Source organism: Syngnathoides biaculeatus, chromosome 8, assembly GCF_019802595.1.
Source record: "Syngnathoides biaculeatus isolate LvHL_M chromosome 8, ASM1980259v1, whole genome shotgun sequence".
In the NCBI taxonomy this organism is placed as follows: domain Eukaryota; kingdom Metazoa; phylum Chordata; class Actinopteri; order Syngnathiformes; family Syngnathidae; genus Syngnathoides; species Syngnathoides biaculeatus.
In genome coordinates, this window is record NC_084647.1 from 9,576,633 (window position 1) to 9,601,591 (window position 24,959).

The window sequence follows — 24,959 nt, forward strand, 5'->3', positions numbered from 1 at the left end:
TTATCCTCACAAGCGTTGCGAGAGCGCTGGAGCCTATTGCAGCTGTCGACGGGCAGGAGGCAGGGTACACCCTGAACTGGTTGCCGAGCAATCACGGGTCACGTGGACGCGGACAACAGTCGCACTCACAATCCCACCTCGGGACAATTTAGAGTCTCCAACGAATGCAAGCATGTTTGTGGGCGCTGGGAAGAAACCGTAGTGCCTGGAGAAAAGCCAATTTGAATTAGTTCCTCGTTTAGTTCACTGTTCCAAACATGCTCAGTTCATAGCTCAAAATTTTGACACAAGTTCAATATTTGTATCGAGAGGAATTTGGTGAAATGTATGAAATGCTTATAAAATAATCATTTATTTATTAAAAAAAACAAACAAACCCAAAGAAAATCCTGATTTTATATAGGCCTGTAGAGCTTTCAAATATGTGTGTCGCAGTATAATGATCACACTAACCTCCTAGATTGTATGCATTTATTCTGAGGCCCCGTAGCTCAGTGGTTTGCTAAACCAGGGGTTGTGGGTCCGCATCCCACTGGGGGCCTCCGCTCCCTGAGAAGGGTTGCGTCAGCCGGCGTAAAAATTGTGCCAAACATATATGTGCGCTGTGGCGACCCCGAAAGGGACAAGCCGAAAGTAACCTCCAGTGTAATGATCACACTCAGCCATCTTTGTTGTGGCCCAGGAACGCTCCGAGGTTACAACTGCTATCTGAGTGGGATAAACTGGGTCTCCTCATTTTTATGGAATGCGGCATTAAGACAAAAGTCACAGCTGAAAGACTTTGTCAACAACGTGACATTTGGGGTCATTAACCCATCAAACAAGATGGAGTCATTTCTGGCATTCTTCAAGAAGCGTACACACACATGTGGCTGATGGTATTTGGACATTAATAACATGTACAGTTAGAAACAATATTATTTTTGTTCCACCCAACACACACACAACATTTTTAAAAATACTTTACCCCTCAAATGCAACTCTTGTGTGACTGGACATTGACATGACATTCGCTTCGTTTAAGTGTGTTCGTTCTTGTAGTCACAGCAATTCGCCAGCCGAGGGCGCTGTGTTGCAGCCGCCGGCCGATGCCGCCCAGCTCATTCGCAGAAGAAGCTGCAGTACATTGAAACGGATCGCGCGTGAGAACAATTAACGGATGCTTCTTATGTGCCGGGAGCTAAACGTGTACTCTGCGCTGTTTACAGGTAAAATACACGGGAGTGGGAGTGGGAGTGGGGGTCGTTGCTGCGTTTGAGATGCTTTGCTGTCGAACTTGTATGGTATTTCAAAGTTTTGAAACGTTAATTGAACATGATAAAGCCTACGCTAAAAAGAAGTATAGGACGGGGAAAGAGTGTGCAACTTCCTTTTGCTTCACAATAAGAGCGAAAGATCGCCAAGAGTCTTTGAGTGATTTTTATGTTTAATCCAGCTGTATTATTGTCAATGTTCAACGTGTCATGTTGGACTTCTCTATGTTCTTGAACACCGGAATTAGAATAGAACTCAGTTATTTGAAGTATTGTTTCAAAGAGTTTTGTCCGATACATTATTAGCTTACATGCTGTGTTATTTAGATTCGCAGAAGAAGCTGCAGTACATTGAAACATCTCACGTGTGAGAACTGTTAGCGGAAGCTATTTATGTGCTGTGAGCTAAATGTGTATTCTGTGCCGTTTACAGAAATATAATAACTTTAATATGCTGCACAAAGAATTGAGTGACTACACACAGACCCAAACACACTTTGACAATAGAGTCTCGTGGGTTCACCATTTTTGGGGACTCATCTGGACGCGGTCAAACTGTTGTTTGCGTGCGTGCGTGCGTGTGTGTATGCATGTTGATCTGTGTGTGTGTGTGTGTGTGTGTGTGGTGTGGGGGGGGGGGGACGTCGACGCGGTGTGTTTTCGTGGTGTCAAACAAAGATGGCTTTCACTCTGACCTATTTGCAGTCTTTAACTCATTAACTGCCACTGACATTTACTGTTGCTTATGTGTACGTATATCCATCAAGTGCATTTTTCACTGGGCGGGTGTGGAAGATGAGCTCATCCAGCTTGTCGGTTAAATTCAGGTTGGTAAACCTGCAATGACTAAAAGATTTCTGCAGGTTGTGGCCTTGGATCGCTTTTGATTTGAGATCAGCACAGCTGTTGAGGAGAAGATAATGATTAGGTACTGAACCTCAGCTTGTCACTTATCGATTCTTGTGGAGACGATTGGGAACACGTTGGAAGTCACTCCGACAGAGTTTGTATATGTATGCTTTGAGGAGAGTATTTGACCCGGTAGGCAGTGGATCGTGTGGTTCATCATGGTGGGAAAAGATGATGCAGTTGATGGAGTGAATCACGAACACTAAAGTAAACAAGCTGCTGTTGTTCAACCGACACGTGGCGAGTCGGTGTCACCCACGGTGTGTTTTTAGTTGCACATTTGTAAAGAAATGATTAATAAACTCGTCTGGTGGGCACAAGCCAGTGCAAACTATGGACTGATCCCAAACCCGGATAGATGCAGAGGCTTAAAACCTGGTCAAACAAATCTGTCTATTCATTCAAACAAATCCATAATGGTTCGGTCGTGGCCCAGGTTAACAATGTCCGCCACCAGGGTGTCAGTGGAAATTAAAATACTGTGGGCCAAAGACTTGGGAAAAGCGGAGAGTGGGTTCTTCGAGGAAAGCACTGACCTCGAACTGCACTTGGAATGTTGGTAACTGTGACATGAAATGCTCAGGAGTTGGTTGACATTATGATTATGAAAAAGCTTGATATACAGTATTCTGCATCCAGGAGAGCGGGTGGAAACAGCAAGGCTAGAAGTTTAAGGGCAGGGTTCCAATTATTTCACCATGGTGTAAAAGGGAAGAGAAATAGAGTAAAGGCTATTTTAAAAGAAGGGTTAGCTAAGAGTCAAAGATGGAATGGATGGAATCCCCACTGACCACGATGTTCATAAATGCCACTGTGATCTGTAATGAAAGCGGGGAGCAGGTGCAGGAACAGTTAGAAAGGTGGAGAGATGCACTGTAAAGGAGAGGAATGAAGGTTAGCCAAGGTAAAACAGAATAAATATGCATGAATGAGCGAGGTGGAGGAGAAAGTGTGAGGCTCCGGGGAGAAGAGGTGACTGCTTCAAAATACTTGGGGTCCACAATCCGGAGCAATGGTGAGTGTGGTAAGGAAGTGACGAAACGGGTCCAAGCAAGCTGGAACAGCTGGCAGAAGGTGTCTGGTGTGTTATGTGACACAAGAGTCTCTGCTAGGATGAAGGGCAACGTTTAATGGCGTGTGGCGATGGTTACGGTTTGCACTGAAGAGACAACGGGGAGCAGAGTAAATGAAGACGTTGAGGTTCCGTCTAGGAGTGAGCAGGTTGGATAGGGTTGGAAATGCGGTCCTTAGCTTAAGCTTAACCTGAGGAAACGCATGAGTGCAGGAGATAAGATAGGTGCACGTGGAAAAATATGACGCGATGCGGCCACCCCTAACGGGACAAGCCTAAAGGAAAATTTTTTTTTTTTTTTTTTATACAAACCATAAAAAAGTGGTAAAGGCACAGTTGTTAACATAGCTTTTCCTCAAAACTGATTTCCTTTTGTTTTTTGGTAAAAATGATATTTTGAGTGAAACCTTACCATGTTTTACTGCTGACAAAAAAAAAAAAAAAAGGCAACAAAACAAACTCTTGGTGAGGAAAGAGAGTGTTCTGGTAGCTTTGGTTGCTTCGGTTCTAGCAGACTAATACAGTATTGTGCAGGTCGCGAAAGATCCTTCAACATGTTCTAAAACACCTGCTGACAAATTAGCCAGAATCCAACGAGTTAAGCATCCTCATAAATTTCAGTTCTCATCTTTCCTCGATCTGCACTATCAATGGAAAGGCACGCTGATTTCAATATCTTGAGCAAAACTTTTGATGCAATCCGTTTGACACATTAATTTTGCTTTTATATATGCTCTGCCGCAAGAGAGGCTCTCCAACTTTATTGTTCAGTTTCGTACGATGACTATAAATTCAATTCATTCATTCATTCACTCGTGGTTGCGTCCGGCGCCGCTCCTTTCCATGTTTGCCGGCAGGAAGTGGCACGCGGGTCACTTCAATGTTCCCGCTGTCAATTAGCGAGCTAAATGCAGCCGAGGGCTAACATATGTGTGCGCTAATGAGGTTTTGTGGATCCGCTTCTGGAGCCGACAGCGCGTGATGACTCTTGATGAGCACAATTAAACAGCAACATCTGTCACTAGCCGCCATGACGCATAGCGCGCCGCATGAGAGCACTGGCTAACACGTTAAATGAAGACCGTCGTTAGCGTCTGACATTTACTAATGGACACTTGCCGCTTCGCATGGCCGCTGATGTCATAATGCGTTGGTCTGGAGGCGTGGCCAGCCAATTCAGTACTGTGGCTAATAGGGTAGCCTAGGTGCTCACTGAACTGAAGTTTCAACTACAAACACTATTGGGGAACCATTTCCATCTTGCATGCACAAGTGATGGCGTCCGCATGTTTGTGAGCATGTGTGTGTGCATGCTGGTGTGTGTATAAAGTTGCGTGTTTTGTTAGCGTGCACACCCACAGAAGTGTGGCTGTGTGTGTATGTGTGTGAATGTGGGTTTGTTTCTAGATTTTAGTTTAGTGAGTGAATGTGTGTGTGTGTGTGCGTGTGTGCGCGTGCGCACGCATTCAGATAGTGGAGGAGCCCCCTGGGTTGGAGTCACAGAGACGAGATGTTGAGCCTTAATCTGATTGAGGCACACTTCACTGACACACACACACACACACACATCCACGCCTGACAGCACAGTGCAGTCACAGTGTGGCCACACTCTGGGATCGTGTCGCATGTCATTGGCATTCACAGACACAGCTTCCTGTCCTTCTGATACACACACACACACACACACACACTTATACAAACAAACATATTCAAAAACACGTTTGCACACACACAACCTCGGTTCCACATACGTCCTAAAAAGTCACCATTTAAACCCCCCAAATTCACATGAGTTCTCCTCAACTTTACAATAGTTCACATAAAAACAGATAAAGGTGTGGATTTGCCAAGTGGGTTGCCATGGTAACCTGATTGGTACCCAATGTTGCTCTGTGTCAGTGTCAACTTATTTGTGAAACAAAACTTTTGTTGTCACCCCAGTAGGGCAGCGTCGCGAGCTTTTGACACACGTGGCCTAGAAATGAGGGTCAGACAAGGTTACATGTTTTGGAGACAAAGTTAGAGAGACCAGACCTGAAGAGAGAAAGAGAGTATATTTGCAGAAGGATGATGAGGATGGAGCGCACAAAACAACCAAGAGAATTCCATCAAGAACAAAGAGAAGGTTGATAGATGTCGTCGGGGAAGACATGAGCACAGTTGGTGTTGGAGAGGAGGATGCAGGACAGAGGCTGATATCGAAAAGGGTGACACACTGTGGCCACCCCATAACCCAACACGCCCAAAGGAAGAGATGAATACCCACAGAAACAATTTGTTGCAACTTAAGTTTACATGGAACAAAATCTTTTGTCTTGTTATTGACAAAACAGACTTTCTAACAAGGTATACGAGCATACTGTGAGAGATCATCAGTGTCATAGCCAGAACGCTAGGGCGGACCTAAATGCACGACTCTGAAGACAGGGAGGCACTTAAAGGAAGATCTTTATTCTTCCAAGGTCGTAAGCCGGGGAGTCGGTCAGAGTGAGCAGCAGTATCAAGAGCGTCAAGCTTACGGGGTTGGTCGGTACACAGGGGTTCAGGATCAGGAACGAGGAAGTGCGGGAACGAAGCATGGATGGCAACGATCTGGCAAGGCCGGACCTTCCGCTGGGTCCTATATATACTAGGGTTCGTTATCACTGATGAGATGCGGGTGTGCAGGGGACCTGCACCGCCAGGGCTGGGACTGGCTGGACCATCACAATCAGGTCAGCATGAATTCACGATTCATACTTTATGTGACATTTGCTTTTGGGTGTGGCGTGTTCTTGTGAAATGACTGCCTTAACTCCATAAACCTCAATACACACACGCGCGCGCACACCCACACAGCATCACAAGTGCACACAGCTACCAAGTGTCACACGTGCCGCGAAAAAGACTGCTAGCCATCAAGCGACTCGCTATCTGCTGGCACTGCGCCGACGTGGAGCTCACGGCTCGCCTTTCTCGGCATTTCGTGCTGTTGGCAGCTGTGATTGTGCATATGTCGGCGTGGCACTTCCACATGGCATGAGCGAGGGCTGCGGAACGCGCGGGCAGATGTTAGCAGATGTTAGCAGCGTGCAGTCGAGCAGCGCTAATGCAAATGTTAGTGTGGGGCGACAGCTGGATGATGAGCAGCAGTGGTACATCAGTGCCAAACAGGAAGTGACTCCCCAATGCCAAACAGGAAGCGATCATACAATTGCAAGCAGGAAGGCACTCGGCAATGGCACACAATTTTGCCATTCAGTGTGGATCTGGGCTGTCTGAGAAACTCTGAAGGATTTTCAGCCAAGACAACATTTGGGTGAACTTGAAACTTGGTAACACCCCGAGACAAAGACTGACACACAAAAAGAGCGGACACCCTAACCCTATCTCATGTCTGCTAGTTTTTTTTTTTTTTTTTTTTTTTTCCCCTTCCAATGTTCAGTCGCGCCTACCTGAGGAAAGGAGCTGGAAGAGCTGGTGACCAGTGTGTGGAATGCGTAGAGGATTTTGCATACCCTTGTTTTATTTCTGGTAGCACACAAGTCCTTAGGGTATGTAGGGGGCTACCGACAACCTTTTAATCTTTGAAGTTTGTCCTTTTTTGTAGCAGCACCAAACCAGACTGTGATGGAAGAACGTGAGACTCATAAAATGACTGCTGTGTACAACTGTCAGAAGCTCCAGTGACAGGCTATGCTTCCTTGAAAGTCGCATGAAGTATAACTTCTACAGAGCCTTTTTGAGGATGGACTTGATGTTGGTCTCCCAATTCAGGTCCTGAGAGACTGGAATTCCCAGAAACTTGAAGTTCTCGACGGCTTAACAGGCAGTTGGACAGCGTACGGGGCAGTTGTGGTAAAGGATGGCTCCTGGAGTCCACAATTATCTTTCCATTCTTGAACGTCTTCAGCTCCAGGTTTGTCAACTGCACCACGACTCCATTCACTCCACTTCCTTTCGATTATACAGACTCGTCACCGTCTGTGTTGAGGTCGATTACCGTGATGTCATCTGCAAACTTGAGGAGCTTGATAGTCAGGTCCTTTGAGAGGTGCAGAGAGAGAGAGAGAGATTAGAGCAGTGAAGAGAGTACACAAACTTGGTGCACCCCAGAGCTGATGGTGTGTGAAGATGATGTGACCTTCCCCAGCCTCACCTGCTGTGTCCTGCCTGTCAGGAAGCTGTAAATCCACTGACAGATGGCAGGTGAGACGCTGAGCTGGAGAAGCTTGAAGGAGAGGAGTTCAGGGGAGATGGTATTTAACGCAGAGCTGAAGTTCATGAACATGATCCTCACATATGTCGTCATGCTATTGAGATGTTCTAGGATGAAATGCAGTTCCATGTTGACTGCATCATCTTTCAAAACCGGTTTGCTCAGGAGGCAAATTGCAGGGACAGCAGCAGGGTTAGGCTAACCCTAACCCGACCTGTGATGAATTTGAGGTGGTCCAGCACAAGGCGTTCAAAGCATTTCATGACCACAGATGTCAGAGCAACAATTCTGTAGTCATTTAGACCCGAGATAGCAGGATTCTTGGTAACCGGGGCGATAGTGGAATGCTTGAAACAGGATACTACTAGTTTTACTTTCCTTTTCGTAACAAGGAACAAAGCGAAAACAACCGTAAGCAACCGTTGTGCAGTTTCTTCTTGGACAAATGGACCTAGTAGATGACCAAAGGATAGATTTAATTACGCTGCAAACGTGATCAAGAATGTGGCAGCGTAGATGTTGTAAGGAGCTGGGAGAAATAGGGAGTATTTCATCATAGCATGTGTCTCAAAATAACCAATCGCGAGAGATGATGTCCGCAGCACTATACGCTCAGCAACAATTTTGCCGTCTGCGTGTTAAGTGACAGAGAGCGAAGACACGCGGGCCAACGCGTTGGTCACGTGATACGATGCGGGTGTGGTTGGCCGCGCGGGAGCAAAAAGAGGCCTTACCATCATGTACACTTTGAATACTGATTTTAATTAATTAATAATTTATTTATTTATTTTTTAACTCTGGACAGTAGCACCTGAGTTGCTCCTGTTAAAGCTAAGACCATCCTGAGGTGACCTAGAACACTGTGGAGGAGCAAAATGATGGTAACGAGCTTTAAACCGAAGTGTAGGAAAGCAGAACACAAGTGGAGAAAAACTAAACTGCAAATTGACGATGATGTCTGCAGACAGTGTCGTCGTAATTTTAACCAAGAATTAGTTAGGGTTGCACGGCAACACTTTTTTGACATAAGTGTTATCAAGTCAAATGTCAGCACAAATCAGCAAAATGTTAAAATGATTTTACATTGGAAGGCACCCAGGAAAAACTATTAACTTGGCAGAATTTGATACAGCTGACCAAAAAACTGTACAGAGTACTGTTCAGCAGCTGAAATCATCAACGAGCTGTCTTGACTCAATACCATCGGACTTTTTCAAAACTAGCGTGACGTCAGTGCTCGCCGATTTGCAGCAAATAATCAATTGCTCACTTGAGTCTCGTGAGTTTCCGAAAGCTCTTGAAGTAGCTGCTGCTAAACCTCTTCGAAAAAAACAGAACACTGTATGAGTCCATGTTGGCAAGCTATAGACCCATCTCAAATCTCCCATTAGTAGCCAAGATTCTTGAGTTATTTTTAATCAACTCAGCAATTTCTTGAATTTAAATGGACCTTTTGACAAATTTTACTCAGGTTTCCGAACTCATCACACTACAGAGTCTGCTCTTATCTAAGTGATATAAGATATAAGGTTGAATAGAGACTCGGGAAAGGTGTCAATGTTGGTGTTGTTGGATCTCAGCGCGGTTTTTGGTACGGTAGATCATAATATACAGCTGAACAGGTTGGAAACGTGGGTAGGACTAAATGGAACGCTCTCATCTCAACAGATGGCAATGACCTATGTGGTGCCTCAAGGGTCAGTTCCCGGACCCCATCTATTCAGCCTGTGTATACTACCCTTGGGTCAAATTCTTCACAACTTTAATTTTGACTATCATAGCTCTGCAGATGAAAGTTATATTTAGCAGTGTCTCCAGATGACTGCAGTTCAATTGAGTTCTTGTGCAACTGTCTTCTTCTTTTGCTTTTGGCTTGCCCCATTAGGGGTCGGTCGCCACAGTGTGTCATCTTTTCCATCACCCTAACCCTGTTCTTGGGAGGATGGTCGCTTGCCAGACTGATTTAGCGTCGTTAGTAGGAAACAGTTTTTCAAACTTTACTGCATAATTCCTCTTTGTGATGTTATTTTCTCGTGTTAGCTGGTTTCATCAACAATTGTATACATTAGGTGATCGTTATTAGACATTTTAATTTGGATATTTGTCCACAACTATTAATCTAGAAGCTTTCCCAACACTCCATTCTGTGCAACTCCCACACACACACACACACACACAATGAATGACACACATGGCGCATTAGAAGGACATAAAGAGACAAAAGGAGGATTATTTTCTTCTCCCACTAAAACATGGATTAGTCATCTGCTTAATAGAAAATGACCTCAATAATTCATGCATGTGTGTGAGAGAGCGAACGCGACCGAGAGAAAGACCACGCAAGTGTGCATTTTTGTATAAGATTTTACAGTAGCTACAGTACAGTGAGAGGGGTCAAAATTTTACAAACGTTGAACAAACACCATTAATGAACGTTTTACCTAAATATTGTTTTATCCAGCATATTGTAATCTTGTAAAGTTTGTGGATAGGAGATGAAGTCATTTGTCTGATATGTTATACCTAGATGTCGGCTGGATGAAATTCATACTCTGGAACGTATATCCTCACAAGGGTCACGGGAGTGCTGGAGCCTATCCCAGCTATCATTGGGCAGGATGCGGGGTACACCCTCAACTGTTTGCCAGCCAATCACAGGGCACATAGAAACAAACAACCAGTCACACTCACAATCACACCTAATGGCATTTTCGAATCGCCAATCGATGCGTGTTTCTGGGATGTGGGGGGAAACCGGAGTGCACGGAAAAGAGCCGCACAGGCGCAGGTAGAACGTGCAAACTCCACAAAGGCGGGGCTGTGATTTGAACCTCAGTGTCCTCAGAACTGTGAGGGCAACGCTCTACAGCAGGGGTCGGGAACTTTTAGCTCGCAAGCCATATCGTGGACTTTTGATGGTTGCTTACGGCTCGCGGAGCCCTCAAAACGACATAGTGTACATGCGCAGCCAACGCGCACGAGGCAGAGACAGTTTGTCCTCGTGGGGTTGCCGTAGTTTGCTGTGGCAGTCAATTTCGCCAAATGCAGATCGGGTCAGAACAGCTAATTGTGGCAACGCTTTTGACAACGATCACTCAAAGAAAAAAAGTTCTGCTGTGTGTCGAATTTCTAATGACAAAATTTCAACGATGAAAGGCTCAAATAAAAATCGACACGTCCACACGCGCCTTACTGTGTTTTTCAAAATATCCTGCAGGGGACATCAGGAAGACAACATGTCAACTACTGTCTAGAGTAAAAACAAGTATTCAAAGTGTACATGATGTCATGAATGATAAAAATCGATGTTCATTTACCTTTGGCGTTGTGTGTGGCGAGCAAAAAGGCATCGTGGTGTCGTCAAAGTCACCAAGCACTTAATTCCACTAAAATGAATAAACTCCACAAACTATAAAATCAAAACAATCATTAATATTAACTTTCAATGTTTCCTGAAGTAACAATCCAAGGATGTTTGCCTTTGACGGCTTTTAATAATAATAATTATATAATCACCTTGAGGAAATTTACAAGGCAAACGTCATCGGAGCGAGCGATAGCGTGACTAATTGACACGTTTTCTGGTCGATTCCTTTGAATCAATTGGGAAATGTCATAGAATTTGGACAGTTTTATTTTGGCTGACGGAATCCTCGTGGTGCTCCTGAACTAACTCGAAAAATGTCCTCATCCTTCCCCACCGAAACAATTTCCTCAAATTGGGGTTCAACCTCCATTTCGAACCTCTCAAAATTCCGTTGAGAAGCAGCAGCATGAAGCATATTTCTCGTTTTTGTTTTGAAGGAGAAAACAACTCATCTTCTTCTCACTGGCACTGGCCATCAATTTCTTGGGGCCCATGGTGAAAAAAGATGGGTTCAAATCAGTTGTACAGTACGAGTGCGCGCCATCGTATGACAATGGATTCGTTGACGAGGATAAAGGAGGTGTGTCACGGATAAAAATTGACGTCCCAAAACAAAAAAGAATGACGTCGCTCCGGGCCAGTGGAGGGACGTGATGCCAAAAAATGCTACATGACAGCCAATCGCGGGAGCTGCTCTATTGCCCCACACATACCAAGGGACAGGATGTGTGTCATGGCTTAAGTGTGACATCTTTTCTAGCCAATCTTACGCCAGTAAGATGCTGTGGTGGTGTCCAATGGGAGAGCAGCTCTATCTTGCTGCTTTCAAACCAAAATACAGTGCAGCATGTTTACGTTCAGTGGAATCCAGTGACATTTTTTTCAATTTCTTTCTTAACTGGAGACAGAAATTTTCTGGGGATGCCATTCCTAACCTGAATCTTTCGTAAGTAGAGGCACCACTGGAGTGAGTCCATGTGTTTACCAACACCAATCCTCTTTATTGCCAAAAACTGTTTTGTTGTGATTCAGCTGCAGAAAAGTTTGCCTCATTCACTTATTTATCCACTTTAGACCGACAGAACACCTTCATTTCACACCAAAAAGTTCTGTCTTGGTATCATCAAATCAGGGCTTTCTAAAAAGTGCTTCAATCAATTCATAATGAGCACCAATCAGCTGATGACATAACAAGGTCACCAAGATAACCACACCCTCGCCATTGCTGCGCACCACGGTGCATACATCCTTGCCGAATGGCGGAAAAGACCAAAGCAGGATCAATGGAAACGTTTGATGTTTAAATGATGGTGAGAGGCTGAGTGCATGACTATTCATGAGCAGCGGTGACAGCTCCTGAATATTAATGAGCTGAATTATTCACACAGAAGGCCTGAAATGGCGCCGCCCTGAAACGGAATTACCGTCGCACTCAAGCCAAACTTGATGAGACCCGGCGGACTCATTAGGATGCTAAACTGACACCGACAGTTGGCGGCGGTGCGAAGCCTACCCCCCACCGTCATGGACGCCGCCCACACTTCCTGTCTGAATAAAACAACATCAGCTTCTGAGCTGCTGCATTCATGCTTCACCCCCCAAACCTTGTCCAGTCATCCGTATCGTTACCACGCTAATCAGTTAGTGTGGCGCACACAACATTTTGCGGCGATAGCTTGTTAGCCTTCCTAACAAGCTATCACTTGCTAACAACGAGGGATGTGCCGATCCGATCACACGATTGAAAATCTGTCAACCCGATTTTCATATGAATCATAAAATTAAATTTTCTTTGCTTTGCTTATTGGCCGGTTCCACCACGCTAACTTGGAACAAGGAGAGACGCGACGGGGACCGCCCACCTGGAAGCAAGCTGAAAGATATTCTACTACTAAATACTTTAAGCCACCTTGCTGAACGTCAGATTGGTTAGGAATTGTTACACATTCAGACAAGTAGACGTTGAATGTGTACAAATGAAAGGTTCCCCACTTGGTTGCATCACTCTACATACTAAGACAGGCGATTAGTATCCAAATGTATTGCTTCTCATTAATACATAATCCTGTTAACATTCAAATTTGACTTGCATAAATGTCATCAGCCTATATTTCATGTATTTTGTAAGGTTATTAGATATTACTTTTTGTCCTGTTACTCAAATGTTGACTTTCAGTACGAATAATAATAATAACAACATAATTAGATTGAAATTGCCCGAGTTGGGCAGATAGACATTTGGATTATTTAGATACAGTAATGTGTATCATCAAATTTTGATTGAAAATGTTGGAACTTTGAAATTTGGATGTACTCTATTTTCTTCCTAATACAATGCCGAGGTATCGGATCGGGTTTATTTATTGATAGGCGCGTAAAATCAAAGACTAAAAAAAGGACATCCTGACCAACCATCGATTTAAAAAAAAAAAAAAAAAAAAAAGTCTTCAAAGAAATTTTGGCAGCCTCCATTAATAAGTCTGATATCGAATCCTGCAGGCTCCTAAGATGGAAAAACATGACTGATCGAGGTTTCTCTTGCCCAGACGCAATTCACCGGGGCCCCCCCTCAGAGACCCAGGCCCAAAAGTTGGGCTCAAATCCCAGCGCCCAGTGGCCGGGGCTGCATCTATGGGGCTCGCTCAGGCACAGGTGTGGGTCCGCCTTTCCATGGGCTCAGCACCTCTGGGAGGGCCACAGTGCAGTGCGAGCTGGGCGGTGGCTGACGGCAAGGATCTCGGCAATACTATTCCGGCTACAGAAGCTGGATCTAGAAACATGGAACGTCACCTCTCTGGCAGGGAAGGAGCCAGAGCTGGTGTGTGAGATCAACCCGAAACCCTGACCTAACCCTAAACAGAAATGTCTGTTGTTCTTTGTTCTGAACGTCATACCGGGGCTGCACCGACTGCCGGAGAAAAATTCCTCGTGTGGTTCTCCACACTTGGCCAGTAAAGCGGATTCTGATTCTGAAAACGTCATGTTTTTGTTGACACATCGCGTATTACGTTTTTCCCATCAGGTTTTTCCTGTTTCATGTTTCCCGTTCCATATTTTCCATCATGTTTTTACGTGAGACAAGGGCTGCATATTTTAATGAGGTCATCCGGCATCGGCCTCGCCTTCAATCGGATGATTTCTAGAAAAATCCCATCTTTCGGCCCACGGCAACGCTCGCCACAGATTAGGGCAAGGATAAACACTCACACATGCGCTGCGTGGCGGCATCTTGTTTTCTGTGGCGATGCGGTCCTGAGCAACCATTTGCCCGCTCGTGAAATGACGAGGGCTCAAGACAGAAGGGATAATAACCGGACGTACGAGGTAGCATCAAACACAGCAGAAGATGGAAGGAAACACGGAGGGTGTGCTTGTGCTGACCAGGTTTGTGGGTGTCTGGGGGTGTTTTGGCGCTCTGGTGCTCTTCCGCGTCTGCTTGCAAGCTTCAAGGTGACTTCGGTCTCACGTTCAAAGTGTGCCACTTCCGCAAGTCACTTCAAAGCTTCCGAGATGAAAAAGTAAACTGGAGTTCAAGAACCTTTCAAATGGCCAGAAAAAGGGCACACAGAATGGCAAGATGCCAGGATGGCAGAATGGTCTTTCCTGTTACCCATCATCCTTTTTGCCTTTATGCATGTTAGGTTTCACCCTGGATGCTTGTTTTTTCGCACCCGAATATTCAATACGTCATAAATTCCAGAATGTGTTGTAGGCTCTTTGCATTAAACAGGGTGCGTATGATGGACAGCTGGCACGTGTCTCATGAGGTCAATACCTTGTCACATTGTCATGAAACCAGAACCTCAAATATGTCATCAAAAATAGGCATCATGTTAGTCATGTGATCGCATGATGAGAAATCATTTCAACATATGATGAAAATGATTAAAAAAAAACATGATTAAAGAGAAGTCACGTGATGAAAATTCATGTGATCAAATGATGAGAAATCATGAGATCACATAAGAAGTCACATGTTGGCAAATCATTTGAAGAAAACTCGTGATGTGGTTTCATGCACACATACACGAGATAATTTTAGAATGCACACAGACATGATGACATCTGCTGTTGCTTTTCACATGAAGGAAGTGCCCCATCCTGATTGGTCGCCCACACTGTTTGTGCTCCGTCACGCTGCGCTGACATTTACCTGCCGGCTAGCGGGGGGTGCTGAGAATTAGGGAGTGGGCTGATCGCAAAGTGCAAATTTGTGTGGACAGCCAAAAAGGGATCATAAACGCCGATCGAGCCATCACTTCTGAAGAGCACAAGAGACTCAGGAAGAGACTCATGACATTTCAAACACTTACCAACATCGTGGAGCAGCATTATTGTTTTGGAAAATCAAAATTGTAAAAATAGCAAGGCCCTGTAGCTCAGTGGTTAGAGCGTTGGTTTGATAAACCAGGGGTTGTGGGTTGGAATCCCACCGGGGTCTCCACTCCCTGAGAAGGGTTGTGTCAGGAAGGGCATCCGGCGTAAAACTTGTGCCAGACAAATATGTGCGTTCATCTGAGATGACACACTGTGGCGACCCCGAAAGGGACAAGCCGAAAGAAACTTACTGGAATTGTAAAAATAGCAACAGCAAAAAAAGAAAAAAGAAAAGTCAGATTTGGACTTAGGTTTTCCCAAAATACATGTATTTGAACACCCTGCGATATTGCAAGTTCTCCCGCTGTGAAATCAAGGAAGGGTCTGAAATGTTCATGGTAGGTGCATGTCCACTGAGAGAGAGATAATCGGAAAAGAAAAATCCAGAAATTACAATGTATGACTTTTTAACAATTTATTTGTGTGATACAGCTGGAAATAAGTATTTGAACACCCGAGAAAACCAATGTTAATATTTGGTACAGTAGCTTTTGTTTGCAATGACCGAGGTCAAACGTTTCCTGTAGTTGTTCACCAGGTTTGCACACCCTGCAGGAGGGATTTTGGCCCACTCCTCCACACAGATCTCCTCTAGATCAGACAGGTTTCTGGGCTGTCACTGAGAAACACGGAGTTTCAGCTCCCTCCAAAGATTTTTTTATTGGGTTTAGGTCTGGAGACTGTCTAGGCCATGCCAAAACCTTGATATGCTTCTTACAGAGCCACCACTCCTTAGTTTCGGGTCCTTGTCATGTTGAAAGACCGTCTTTCATCATGGCCACGACCCATCTTCAATGCTCTGACTGAGGGGAAAGAGGTTGTTCCCCAAAATCTCACAATACATGGGCACGGTCATCCTCTCCTTATTACAGTTACTTACTGGTTACTGGATGCTTTTTGGGGAATTAAGAAAAATACCAAACTGAAACTAGTGACTCAAAGAATTAATGAATAAGTGAAATTGTAAATGAATAAATGAAATCAAAATACTAAAGTGACATGAAAAATTTAATTTAATGAATGAATCTCTCAATGAGTGAGCGGATCAATCAGTGATTGAATGAATGCCAGATTTAATGCAGTGATTGAATGAATGATTTTGTGGATGTACAAGCATGGGAGTGAATGAATGAACAAGCGAATGGGTTTAGTTGACAACAATGACGCTGTCTTAACCCTTTACCACTAATTGTGGTTGTGCCATATGACAGGTGATCACTAGCTGTGTCATGTCAGGAGTGTCGGCATGGCGACAGCGCAGAGGCAGAAGAGGAGGCGACCGAGAGCGCGGCAGCGGCCAAGCGACCAGATGGCTGAGCGGCCGCCCGGAATGACAAACGGAAAATTGACATCTGACGGATTATATGTGGGATTTGCAAACTGCCTGTCGCCGAATAAACCGCCAAAGGTGGGTGGGTGCGGCCAATCCCAGACAAGCACTACACTTGCCAATTAGAGCCACTCACGTTGTCACGTCATCACCTCGGTGACACTTTGGAAGACGCCACAAGATGGCAGATGTTGACATGCATGCTCTTCTTTGATACCGTCATGAACCAGGGATGCGGAAGCGAACCCAAATGCAGGACTCCCAGGCAAAGGCATGATGTTCAGTGGGTGTTATTATAAACCAAAGTTGTGCATGACAACACATTCCAAGAAGGCAGGATCCAAAAAAACGAGAAACAACGTCCGATGACTATGAGACAACTAAAGAGCGTAACAAAAGCGTGACTGGACTATAATGGCGTGGTGGCGGAGTAACCCTGGATGCGGTAAAGGCCAGTGACAAAGCTCCAACTTAAATACGTGGTCTAATCACCTCATGTGACTGACGACAGGTGTTATAGATAAAAGCGCTCAGAGTGGTGGCCGGCCACGCCCTTCTTGGCTGTGGTCCAGCCTTGCACATGACAGATACCCAGTTAATGAGCTTGTGAGTTAACCACCTAGTTCACTTTCTAGCTAACCAAATAGTTGACTCAGCGAACTAACCGACCATCTGTCAACGAACCCTTTGCTAAATAAGCACCCACTTGATGTAACTGATCACATAGTTGACTAACTACTGTAAGGAAGTGAGTAAGCAGCTACAGGTAGTAATTTTACTCACTTCATTGGTTAGGATGGCATGGTTCAGGATGTAGGTTGGGCTCTTCCGAGAGGAAGACCATGGGTTTGATCACGAGCACCTGTCACCTAGTTCGAGTGCCCTTGAGCTAGTTAGCGAACCCCCAGTTGACCTGACGTGGCATTCCCAGGCCGCCAATGATAGGACAACGGCAGTGAAGAGGCTTTGAGACCTACTGCATTGTAGAGTTGGGCAGTAAGGAATGATAAATAGTTGCAAATACTTTCCCAATCCTTCACTCATCCTGTGTTCCCAAACCCTGCAAAGCAAGATTTCGGGGACACTGGTAGGATGTACATAGTTTTGACCGTCTGCATTTTAGGGAAAATCTTGTCAAGTTGTTTGGTTCCCGTTGAGGTCTGGTTAGGTTTACTTACTAGCTAATCAGACAACTAATAACCTTGGCAAGTCGGTAACTAGCAAGCAAAGCAGTACATGGCAAAGTCACTTCCTGTATTCTGAGTGAGCATGTTCACTATCAAACTTCATCCAATCACATTTGACTTTGATGGTCATTCATTGGTTCTAAACAAGATGTAAAACGGCACAAACAACGACACTTGTTTTTTTTCCTTTTTGACTACACAATAGACTTCTTTTTCTGTTAATGTGTTGCATGATGAGCTCATGACTGCACCCTGTGGCCCCATCACAACAAAACAATCAATTGGTGAAGGCACAAACATCCTAATAACCCACTGAGATCATATCAACCCAATACCCCCATCGCTGGGCTCCAACAGACGTGGACTCTCATTGACGATACACACACACACACACACACACACGCCCAGAGTTGCACTCTCAGTGATGTTACGTGCACACATACACACAAATCACCAAAGACGCACACACAATAACACTTAAAGTTGAACCTCAACAAAATGGACCCGAATATAACTGAAATGCAATGCAACGATGCACTGAAACCAAAATGTCAAAAATAGTTTTCATTTCTCACTTAAACTGCCATTGACGAGTCTGTTAGCTCCAGAATTGGCCGCTGTTGTTTACAGAGTGCTGTGGCCCAATGCAGGAAGACAAAGTGACCGACGTATTTCCAGGTCATGGATATACATTTGACTAGATCCAATTCCAAAAGACGTTCCTCTCGTGCAGAATGTACATGGCAGCCATGTTGAATGCAGGGCATTGCGGTGGTGGTAACGTCATGAAGGTTGTTGGATATTGGACATAAACTTCGGTGTTCACAGAGAGTTGCGTGGCTGGGGTGTTAATTCTGGGCAATCCAAAACACATGCCTCCAGTGTCTAGAACCATTTTTTTTGGGGGGGGGGGTCAGTGACACTTTTGGTCCAGTTGTTTAAATTTGGCAAAAGATTTTGAAGTAGGAAGCACACTAATTCCTCACAGCTTCCTCGTGGTAGTGCATGTCTACAATGTCACCCATAACCAAGCATACTTTTTGTGGTAGGGTTCGATAAAATGTGAAAATTCCAAAAAAAAAGAAAAACATCTTATTAACCAAAGGTACCCTGGTGTAATGGGCCACAACCTAAACAATTACGTACTATACAGTAATATGGGTACACACGGTAATAAAATAGTTCTTCAATGTAACAAGCGGTCTGTCATAAATGACGACAACCCACCCCTAAAATAGTTCCTCAATGTAACAAACAATCTGCTATGAAGGACGACGACCCACCCGATCGGGCTGTTCTATCGATGTTCCACTCCGCACAGAAATAAACACACACCTACGTGGAAAACAGGATCGAAGGAACATAGGAAGGAAAGGATGAAGCCAGTTTTCTGCATTTTGTAATTACAAATGTAAAAGCAGGATGCTCATCATTTTCCTTTACTGTGACACCCCCAAAGTGCTCCTGGTTGAGAAGACCTTAAATTTCCTGTGCTGTTCCATTGGCAAATCCAACGCCCTGCCCCCTTCCCTCTCTCCCACATACACACACGTTCACCCCCTCCCCTCTCTTCGGGCTTCTCATGCTCCCCTGATGTATAATACATGAGGCAATCGCAAGCACGAGCACAGGATCAAATATCACATTCCTGCACGACAGAAGAGGGGTAGGGGGGGTGGGTGGTGGAGGAGGATATGGTATCATCGCATGTATCAATCCACACGCGCGCGCACAGGGGATAATGGCATCGTATAATCAGATTACGGCGATGATTCACTTGCCGCCAATTGAGGAAACATCAAAGGGATCTGACAATCTAAGGAAACTGAAGCTATTTTACCATTTTCAGAGGACGGGGGCTGTGCGGGGGGTTGGTCCTTTGTCGTGGATGGTCAGTCTGGGTGGGGAACGAAAGGTGGGGCGACCGACCCCGCTGTCCCGTCAATCAAACATCCAAACGGGTAAATCCCATCACATATCGGCCATCGTCACGATCCTGCAGATCCCGGACGCGCTCCCCTGCCTTGATCCGGGTGGGGTCCTGGCTCGGCCCAGATCGATAAAACGCGACCAAAAAAAGCCAGACAATTGCGAAATCCCGTGGTTCCACCTTCTTCCTCCTGCACGTCTCTGCAGTGTGGGCGCGCTTGTTTTATCCCTCCAAAGCCCCCCACCACACTCGAGTCTCCTCCACCAACTTCAAGACCTCCTTCCTTGCTTCCTTCCCTGCTTTATTGCTTGCTTGTTTCCTCCTTCCTTCCACACGGCAAAGTCGGAGCGGTCGTGCGCAGTGTGGATGAGGGAAACGGGCACGCGAGGGAGGGCAAAAGAAAAGAAAGCAGACAGCATTGGAACAAAACGACAAGCCCCGCCCTCCAGCCTCCACCGGTAGCCATCTGTCAATCACAGATTTGTCCTGTGGGCCTAGGGAGTCCACGCCATGCACACATGCGCTGAAGCAAATCAATTGGCGGCCAGAGTGTCAAAGAAAAAAATTTGGAGATTCAATGTAAATGTAATGAAGAACTTTCAATGGAAGCAATAATTCAACAATGAGCTATCTATCCTTCCTTCGTACGATGGGCTAACATGAAGTTAGCATGAAAGTAGCAGAGTCTTCTCATCAAGTTTGTCACGACACTAATCGTATCAGCCTCAATTGGACACCAAATCAGAATGTAGAGAAGAGAAGAGAGCAGGTTGAGAATGTTTTGTTGCGGGTTGGCTCAGGGTATTCAGGGAGAGGTGGTGGACTGTTGGGACAAGGAGCGAGCAAGAAGGGGGGCAGGCGTGCGCAGCTAGAGTAGTTTGCCGGCGTGGCCGGGGCATGCAGCTAGGCGGTGGGCACGGGAGAAGCACTAGAGATGAACAACACAATTGGGTGAATACAGACTCAGGTTGTCAGGTAATTCCTCCCATACAATAAAAACTCGGAGTTCCGAGAGCCAGCCGGTGTAGCACAATCGAGTGTCATTACAAGACTTTACACCAATCTGATGGGTATGATTGGAATCCCCCGATAAGTAGCACCCTCGTAGTACCCTAACCCTAACCAGACACATCTTCCTTATACACACAATCACAATCGTTCATAGTGAACACACAGTCAAATTGTTTCAGGAAAATCCAAGAATGGAACTTAATAATAAACACAAAATTGGTCATTTCAGGGGATTTGAACCACAACCGTATTCCAGATCACCCCTATGAAACCCTTCAAATTGAGAGCTTCCCGGGAAGCCATTTTCAACACACACAACAATTACTGGAAAAGACAAAATCCCCTGAACATTTCATAGTCGAAAAACTAGTTTTAGCATTTGGAATTATTTGTAGAGGTAACATCTGGTAAAAAAAAAAACAATAAAAGCAATACAAAAACTAATCAAAATAGGAAAAGAAAAATTTCCCTACGCAGAAATTAAAATTCACCTAATTAATTTTTCGGAAGAACTCCCAACAGAACAAAAAAAACAACCTGCAACTGGTAAACGAATACATAGTGAAGAACACAGACTATATTCCTCCTATTCCTCAACACGAATTTCAGGTGGCTGAGGAAGACCAAATTCACTGGACAAATGAAACGGCGAGAACAATACTAAAACACTGGGCCCACCAGTTAAACTTTTAAACCCTCCAAGTCCCAATTCGGAGAGGGTCCAACAACCAAAACAATCGCTCACGGCCCAGGATGTCATCGTCCTAGCAAAAAAATTTTAATTAACACCGACACAAAACAAACTCTTACGCAGGGGTCTATCCTTGATTCCTTTAGTTAGCATAAATAAAGACCAAAAAAATGCAATTCAAATTAGATCAACAAAATTACTGTTAGATTTATGATTTCATCAGGCATTTGTTTATATCATCCTTGCCCGAATCATTCTCTTTGCGAGTGGCTGTGTGATCTGAGTGTGACCGGAAGAGTGACCCAGCCACATCTCGGGAGATGATGCACCCCCTTGTTGACTTCAAAGCAGATACTCCTCAAACACTATCAACAGATGCACCCCCTTGCTGACTTCCAAGCAAATACTCCTCAAACACCATTGTTGTAAATGTTTATCTTTGTATTTGTCTTTGTGTTGGTATTGCTCTCTGTTCCTCCATTTGATTTTTGATCTTGTGACCTATTGTTTTGAGAAACTGATAAAAAGGGGGACACTGGTAAGACTGACTCGGAGCGGGTGTTGGCATTGCAGCTGGTCAGTCAAACCAGTTTCTCCTCTAGAGCCAAATTGAAGACCTCTCTTGTCCCTTCATTTGCATAATTCATCCAGCGGTTGTGTTTAAACCCAGCAGTAATTTAAACCACGGCCATACTACCCTGAGAACACCCGATCTCGTCTCATCTCGGCAGGTAAGCAGGGTCGCCGAGCTTGGTTAGTACTTAGATGGGAGACCGCCTGGGAATACCAGGTGCTGTAAGCATCTTGTCAAGTGGAAAACGACCCCGTCTGCCGAACAGAATTTAATTTGAAGAAAGTATTTCAATGCTTTTTTTGATCTGCATTTTCTGTTACGGCCATACTACCCTGCGAACGTCCGATCTCGGAAGCTTAGCGGGGTCGTGCCTGGTTAGTACTTTGATGGGAGACCGCCTGGGAATACCAGGAGATGTAAGCATTTTGTCAAGTGGAAAACAACCCCGTCTGCCGAACAGAATTTAATTTGAAGAAAGTATTTCAATGCTTTTTTTGATCTGCAGCTTCTGTTATGGCCATACTACGCTGAGAACGCCCAATCTTGTCCGATCTCGGAAGCTAAGCGAGGTCGGGCCTGGTTAGTACTTGAATGGGAGACCGCCTGGTCGTATTGAACACCCTTTTTGAGAGGTCTGGTACCCCATTATTTTGATGGAGGAGTTGATATTGTTCGGCTCTTCAGGTCCTGAGACACTGTAATTCAGAAGAGCTTAAAGTTGTCAAAGGTTGGGACAGGACAATTGGGCAGCCGTGGTGAAGAATGCTTCTTGAATCACAAGCACAAAGTTGATCATCGAACTGTGGTCTAGGTTGACCTGGTGTACTAAGCCTAACCCACTCTCGTGTCTAAACATGGTGTTTGTTCTGGGCAATCTGTAAAGAGCACAGAAGACCATCAACAGAACACCACTCTGGTTGTAGGTATGTGTGTGTGTGTGTGTGTGTGGTGTGTGTGTGTGTGGGGGGGGGGGGGGGTCTCAATCATCTCGATCGCCCACTTTTAACTCAGAGTGTCATTGCCAATGTAAGAAGGATAATGAGCGATTCGCCAGCGGGAGTATGCTCCAGCACTTCCACCAAACCCTCCAGAAATAGCGGTTACTCTGAGCTGTTGTTTGGTGCTTATATCACCAACCTGCCTTCCCAGTCAGGACCCATCACGCCCACCCCCACCCCCCATCTGGAATTACACCCATTCATTTGCCAGGCTGCTTATCCACACTAATGTCGGCGGAGTGGCGGAGCCTATCCCAGCTAACTTTGGGCAAAAAGCGGACTGCACCCACGACAGTCAGTGGCATGGCGCAAATCAACACCATCTCTGAACGGGAATTCTAAAAAAATTCTAAAACTCTAGATGCAAATATACAAATATAGCATATATTGTTGCAATCTCACTCCGCTCAAGTTCTCTTTTTTCTTATTTGCTTGTAGAAAACAAGAAAAAACAGAGAAATGAGGATGATGTTGCCACCTCTGCGAGAGCGTCCGAACAACATCATGCACCAAAACCTCAGCGAGACTGGACGGGTTACCAGTAGTTCTCTGTATTGGACAAACTGGAGTCCAATATAATAAAGAACAGAGTACATTCAGCGTTCACTATTTTTTGTCATAAAAATATTACATTTCATGTCAATCAGTTAGATATATTTTTGGAAATAAGAATTCGCAATGGGAAAAAACATTATTCATTTGTTGTCTCTGCGACATCCTAATTTAGACCAAAAATTTAAAGTTGTTTTCTCGCATTTTCAAATCAAACTCAATTTGCAGAGTTCATCAAAAAATTTTTACAGAAAATTTGTTTTCTTGCCTATATTTACATCAGTTTTTCGCAAAAAAATGTCAACCTATAAAGGTGAACCAGAGAGTGAACAGTGAACAACAACTGTAAACAAAACTTCTGAGTGAAATAAGCTCATCAGAAAATAAGAAACCCTTTGCAAACAAACACAGCCACTAATCTGGCGATTAACGCAGTTAATGGTTGTCGCCGCACAGGTCGACATGATTGTTTTGGGAGTATAAAGATGGTGGACGGTGACTTCAGTTTTGGTGGACAATGAGCCGATCAGCTGTTTTTTTTTTTTTTTTTTTAGATCAGTGGGAGGGACAGCTCCGCCCCTCCAGTAGTGTGTGGGCGTGTCGTTGTGACAGGGCGTGACGTCACACACACACCCCACATAGGGTTAGAGTTATCCACAGCTTCTCCCGAAATATATTGGGACTAACGAAGCTGACATAATTTCACATTGTCATTGACCTCAATTGATCTTGAATGAAATGTTTTCTTCAGTAAGGATCTATAAAGGCCTTCTGTCAAAAACTGGCTGCCTTTTTACCTGACTCAACTGCTTCCAGCCGGACAACTGCACGACAGGCGTGTGTGTCAAATGCTTCAAAGCGTTGTCCGTGTGTTATTTGTCAATCTGTCCAGTCAGGAAGAAACCATATTGCAAAACTGATTGTTGCTGTGCATTGTGCAAAGAGTTCAAAATACCTGCACTTATAAACACAAAAATAATACACAAGAATAAACGCAAAGTGATTGTGGAAAAATTGTACATTTACGGCAAAAGCTGCCGGATCCAAACTTTTGGGGGAATATTTATCTAAATGTACTTGAAAATATCATTCAAATGAAAGACTTCCGTTGCGTGTAAAGACCCCAAACAATTTTGTTGAAGGAATAAACATTGTCCCATGTAAATGAAAAATATTCAACAACCTTTCCTCCAAGTACTCGCACTTGATCTCACTGGGATGCTAAAGAAAGTTGGCCAATCACGAGTTTTCCAGGTAGTGGAGGGATGCAAAAATCCGCATTGCATCAAACCTTTTTTTGTAGTTATACTGTGTGAGAAATGAGAGAGAGGGGTTTGATTTAAAAAAAAAAAAAAAGAGAAGGCTCTCACTAACTAAGGAAAAAAAGGACTAATTACGTGTAAAGATGGGATGGGGGCACAAAATAGCAAAGGAAGCCCAAAGATGAGGAAAAAAAACAGTGGAATCCTGATTTGAACTTGAACCAACGTTTCATTGGTCTATTTGGTTT

The 24,959-nt window shown here is 44.6% G+C and overlaps 1 protein-coding gene and 1 long non-coding RNA gene across 10 annotated transcripts in view; one reads left to right on the forward strand and one right to left on the reverse strand.

The window, feature by feature from the left end:
- The window catches only part of si:cabz01090165.1 (uncharacterized protein LOC100333421 homolog), a 32,853-nt gene extending 11,426 nt beyond the window's left edge, over positions 1 to 21,427 (reverse strand). For 2 of the 9 annotated variants that reach the window (XM_061828357.1, XM_061828360.1), the window contains exon 1: positions 19,534 to 21,419. Coding sequence is in view for 5 of the 9 variants with exons in the window: in XM_061828349.1 (XP_061684333.1) it covers positions 6,669 to 6,729 (61 nt within the window). In the remaining 4 variants the exon portion in view is untranslated. Of the gene's footprint in view, positions 1 to 10; positions 206 to 967; positions 1,096 to 6,668; positions 7,259 to 7,372; positions 7,445 to 19,533 lie in introns of those variants that run through there. The other 7 variants (XM_061828354.1, XM_061828351.1, XM_061828349.1 and 4 more) reach the window with 6 other exon arrangements.
- On the forward strand, positions 1,070 to 23,497 carry LOC133505276 (uncharacterized). Its single transcript, XR_009796201.1, has 3 exons — positions 1,070 to 1,208; positions 16,388 to 16,584; positions 23,336 to 23,497. It is a non-coding gene; the product is annotated as an uncharacterized LOC133505276 (long non-coding RNA).
- The last annotated feature ends 1,462 nt before the right edge of the window (positions 23,498 to 24,959 follow it).